The 5,289-nt window shown below is 43.6% G+C and overlaps 1 protein-coding gene across 1 annotated transcript; it reads left to right on the top strand.

Moving 5' to 3' along the window:
- Nucleotides 1–269: 269 nt before the first annotated feature.
- Nucleotides 270–5,150, top strand: bri3 (brain protein I3). The gene is made up of 3 exons (XM_079232802.1): nt 270–730; nt 1,706–1,814; nt 3,819–5,150. The coding sequence occupies exons 1-3, from the start codon at nt 586–588 to the stop codon at nt 3,949–3,951; spliced, it is 387 nt and encodes a 128-aa protein (XP_079088928.1). The 5' UTR covers nt 270–585; the 3' UTR covers nt 3,952–5,150.
- The last annotated feature ends 139 nt before the right edge of the window (nt 5,151–5,289 follow it).

The following is a 5,289-nucleotide window of genomic DNA, read 5'->3' as shown; positions in this document are numbered from 1 at the left end:
GACTTCATCACGTGAGCCACCGGGCTTGCCAGTCTGCACTGGGAGGTCACGGTGCGCTGGCTCTGCAGCGCACACTGCATGCAGCACTGAGCCGTGTATTTTCATGTACTGTCGCTTTAAGAAGCCTCTCAGTGCGCAGAGGCGCTACAGCGGCGCATCACATGATTCCTCTCTTGTGACAATCCAGACAGAAAGGAAAAGCCTGCGTGAGTTCCAGCTGAGTTAGAAGACGCTGTGATGACAGATTGCTGTCGTATTGGTGCCAAAGGACTACATACAAGGAGCGACATGGAGTTAAGTTAACTATAGGCAGAGAGAGTCGGACCATTCCTGTCTTTAAAGTGGACATTTGCGAAATATTTAGGGGTTCTTGCGCCGAAAGGGCACAAAGTTGGCGCATGGAGAGGGACGAAGTTACATTTTTGCGCAGCGTCTTTCCTTTGTTTTTGTCGCCACTGCGAGTCAACCAACGTTACACCCGGACAACCAACGTCAAGTAACCGGAGTTCAGCGTCGTAGCCGAAGAATTAAAAGTTACGGGCAGACAAAACGAGCCAAACTTGAGGACGCACCACGTCGGCTGAGATGGTGGACAGCAAACCTCTCCTTCAGGACAGACCTCCCTCCTACGCTAGCGTCCCGGGGGCTTATGCGTACGGCCCGCAGCAGCCCGGCTACGGGGCCATCCCCTCGCCGGCCCCGCCGCCCTACCCGTACCCCGATGCCCAAGGCAAGTAACCCCGTTTACGTTGCACGCGCCCTGACATGCTCCACATTTACCGGAACGTGCAGCGGCCAGACTGGAAGAGAGGTCTCGCCGCTGCCCACTTCCGTCTCCGTTTCAAGTCGAGCTTTAAAGGCCGTTTTGTTGTGACCCGGGACTCTCGGTGAGTCACTCTCTTTTCGCCTCAAAGCGGGCACAATTTGAACCAACAAGTCTGACTTAAGGAGCAAAAACCGCGGAAGACAAACAGGTTTCGTTTATCAGGTGCTCCAATGTTGCGCATGCGCAGTAGGGCACTAGCCATGTCTGGTATTTATACTGACCAGTTTGTGCGCGTTTAAAGGTAGTATAGGCTAATATGAGTGCTCAATTCACCAGAAATAACCAATCGGCTTTAGAGTCGAAAATATTTACATTGTCAACACACAATCTGGTGTTTTTGTTTTATGGGGAGCGACAGCATGTGAGAAGGACACAAGTTGTGCTGCTGGAGCCCCAGATCTGGTACATCTACTGACTGATTGCATAAGAGCTGCAGTGACAAGGAAGTTACTCTGTCCTAAAATAAAATCTCCTTTCGGGTAATTTGTAACTTCCAAATTGCTAAATTACATGTTCTAGGTCTTCTGTGAAGATTAAAGTAGTCTGTTGTTGCCAATATTATGGAAGAGTGCATGTATTTGTAGAGCTAAACTGTGTTCATTCTCACAGGGAAGCGTCCTTATCAGAGCATGTTGTAAACAAGCATGGTGACGGTATCAAAGTTTACTGTGTCCCACAAGTATCACTGCAGACTGACACAGGTGGTAAACAGCACACAACAAAAATCCATATGCCCTGAGGGTCAGTGAACTGAACTTGTGAATGCCCAACTGTCCTACAAACACACTCTCAACACAGTCACAAAAAAAGCCAAACAGGATATGGTGACATGTTTAATTGGTAAAAAAAACAAGCCCAAATATGTTCTCTCAACCACAGGGTTCCCACCCGCCCAAATGAGCCCTGCCATAGCTCAGCAGCCCTACCCTGGGACTTACACCATCTTACAACCGTCTGTAGTGGTGGTAGGGGGCTGCCCCGCCTGCAGGTGAGCGCGCACACACACACACACACACACACACACACACACACACACACACACACACACACACACACACACACACACACACATGCACATAGATGTGTAGAGAGCTGTAGATTAGCTCACGGTTAAAGATGAGTGTCCCGTGCTCACTGTGACTAAACCGGTTTCTGTCTGTGCGCCTTCATTTGGCCTGGCTATTTTCAATGTGTGTGTCTGTCAGGCCCAATTTGTGACCAAACGTTAAGGGGATGTGACTTTCAGTTTTGTAAGATGGTTATACATCGGTTTCACTGCGCCTTAATCAACTTCCTGTCAGTCAGATGATTTCAGCCTCAAACATGTGACGTGGGCAGATCCAGGCCAAGGTGGTTACAGGACTCAGTTCACAAAAACAAATGGAAATAAGATGTCCTCCCATTCACTTGTCTGTGAATAATGAAATAGACAGTGTGTATCTGCCCCAGGGACTTAAGGGAGCAGGCTGGGCAACTTTTCATTTTGGAGCAGGAGATGTTATTGTTGTCACGAGGTGAATGAATACTTCTGTTCACATGGTTAATATGTGCCTGATCGTTTACTGTCATATATGGCCATACATGCTGCTTCCTGACACTTTGTGAAAACATGCACAGCAGTGTGCTGTTCATGTCCACAGCACGTAAGCCTTTCAGAAGTACTGAGTGTGTCTGGTAGAGTTTTAGTTGGCATTTGCTGGCCATGGCCATGTTTACTCGGTCAGTAAAAGCCACAGTTACCAGGGTACAAATACATTGTGTAAATACTCAGTACACTGCACTATGTGCTGTGGTGCCATGGTAGATCAAACGCTGTCGGCTTATGTAAGCATGCCCTCTTTTAGAAGCTAGTGATTTTTAATAAGGTCAAACCCAGGTCACCTCTGCAGCAGAATCTGATATTATTAGTGTAATTAAGGACTATTTATCAAGATTATTTCTATTGTATCTACACCCCAAAAGTCAGAAAAATCCATATTTAAGTGAAATATCTTCTTTTTTTTTTTTTTACAGCATTAGGGGCTTTCCAAGGCAGCTTTTAATGTCCCATCTCTTTAGGGTCTAGTTTGAAACATTGCATTTGTTAAGTCCTTCTTGAGGCCTGCAGCAGATTTACTGGCCTCGCTGATTGGTGCGGGGCGGTCATGAGACCGTGGTGAGCACTTTGCTCACCGTGACTCTGGATTAGAGCTGCTCGGAGAGCTTCAACACTCCCACTTCAAAGCCAGCTTCATGTTCTGACAATCATTTGTTATTGTTGGTCTTAATGTCACAGGAGACACACAACCTTTCTAGATTTAACTTTATATTTTGACCCGTTTGCTACAACTAATAAGTACTGTAAGCCAAATGCTGAGCAACCTTTTTTTTTTTTTTTTTTTTTTTTTAAAAAAGGGAACATGTTTGCACACTTTAACCGCGGATGATTTTAAACGAGGAGTAAAGAATTGGCAAATCTAAGTTTCAGTTCTTTTGAGGTCAGACTCGTACAAAGGTGTCTTTCTGATTGCTGTTTACTGTGTAATGTCAGGACATGGTTCAGATTGGAGATAATAAGGAGAGACTTCAGAGAAGCATTCAGTAATCTTTCATCACAATGTGATCCTGCTCAGACCTTGGCCTTCTATGACCTTATTATAATAATAATAATAATAATAATAATAATAATAATAACAAACTGTACATTGTTTATTCTGCAAGACGTGTACATGCTTCCTAATCTTGTGAACAAGATATTTCAGAAACGTACAAACGTCCACTTGGACTTAAGGGTGAACTGATTAGAATTTGGTGTTCGAAAGTCACTGCTAGTTAACGATACACATTTTTGGCCAAAATAATTCATATGCTAATTTTGACAATTTAACACTAATGCCTAACCGGATAAAAGGATGTTATTTTAGTCAGACAGTTGGTGAAGGCATACAGCCGCAAGGCGGTACTTCTAGTTTGTGATTAAAAGTGTGTGTGTGTACGTGCGTGTGTGTTGCAGAGTTGGTGTCCTGGAAGATGACTTCACTTGCCTGGGGATCCTGTGCGCCATCTTCTTCTTCCCCCTGGGTCTCCTCTTCTGCTTCGCACTGCGTCAGAGAAGGTGTCCCAACTGTGGCGCCACCTTCGGCTAGAGGGACCAAACCACAGCTTGTGCACCTGCTTCCATGCATACACACACACACACACACACACACACACACACACGCATAATCCAGCATTTATGCCTCTTTTATTTTGTTATCTTTTCTTAATATTGCACATTGCTGTTGCCATTATGTTATGTACAACAAATTATCAAGATGATATTACCGTGAATTATGATGTTTTATTCGAGGCACGCGTAGAAATCTATTTTCATCTGCCAGTTGAGGATATATTCTAGCATATGTACGTGTCCAGCTGTTGTCAGTGCCTTCACTACATGCTGAGTGATCATCAGAGATTCCATCAGTCATGATTTCTCCTGTAGATTTTAGCTCGGTTATCCAAGGATCTGAGCAGATTCCTTCATGTTTTTTCAAGCCAGAATGAACGAAAACATGCGCTTAAGTTTCTTTTCTCTTTGGTGGCACACTGCATACATATTATAATGCTTAGCTTTTTCCAGGAAATGTAAACCTTTTTTTTTTTTTGGCTCAGTGTGTCACAGGGAAAGCGCATACAACTTCTTCATCTAAAAGAAAAAAAAAGACGTAAACTGTCCTGTCTGAAACGATAGACTCGTTTCAGACAGAAAGCCTGCACCATTTTGTCTGTTTTTGTTGATACTATTTCTAGGGGCCATATTTGCACTGATAGTTTGTTTGACGACTATTCTGCTGGGTTGTGCTTTTCCAGGGCCAATGCAGACCTCAGGTACATACAATCTGAAACGCCCTCGACTTTACAACCTCAATCACTGTTTTACTTCAGACTTCTACCTACTTCGAGGACTCTTATGTCAAAGCGCAGACTCCTCCTTTAACGTGCAGAGTTTCACTTCAAGGAAGCATGTTGAGAGTAAAAACTGAAGAAATCTCTCAATCATGTATATAAATCTCTGGATTTTTAACTTAGTACTCTGTGACAAGTCACCCTGCCCCATTCCTCCCAACCAGACAATCAACTGAGAATGTCTTTGTCCCTGTATCTGCAGTGTCTTCGTGTCTACGTCTTCCATCTCAGCCAGATGTTAATAACTGCCCTTGGCAGAAAAAAAGAGAGAGAGAACTGGGTGGAAGTGATTTTTAAAGAAAATCTTGCTTTAGAAAACACACTACACACGCTCTTATGATTGAGGTTCTTACTTTTTATATATCTGTTACTGTAATTAAAAATGAATGCTACTTATGTTTTTGACTACTTGCTTGAATTCCTCTTTTTCATTTTCAAAAGGATGAACATTTTAATAACTAAAATATTCTGTTACTTTTCATATGAACAAAGGAATACATGAGCATTCAGACAGACATTGTAGACTACTTGTGCAT

Source organism: Taurulus bubalis (assembly GCF_910589615.1).
Source record: "Taurulus bubalis genome assembly, chromosome: 17".
NCBI lineage: Eukaryota > Metazoa > Chordata > Actinopteri > Perciformes > Cottidae > Taurulus > Taurulus bubalis.
The sequence above is the reverse complement of the archived record's forward strand: the minus strand, read 5'-3'. Positions and strand labels throughout refer to the sequence as shown.

Excerpts from the sequence above, each read along its gene's own strand:
- bri3 (XM_079232802.1), top strand. The coding sequence starts at position 586 with ATGGTGGACAGCAAACCTCTCCTTCAGGACAGACCTCCCTCCTACGCT. Across the intron at positions 731-1,705 it reads CCCGTACCCCGATGCCCAAG|GGTTCCCACCCGCCCAAATG; the intron begins GCAAGTAACCCC and ends TCTCAACCACAG. Across the intron at positions 1,815-3,818 it reads GGGGGCTGCCCCGCCTGCAG|AGTTGGTGTCCTGGAAGATG; the intron begins GTGAGCGCGCAC and ends TGTGTGTTGCAG.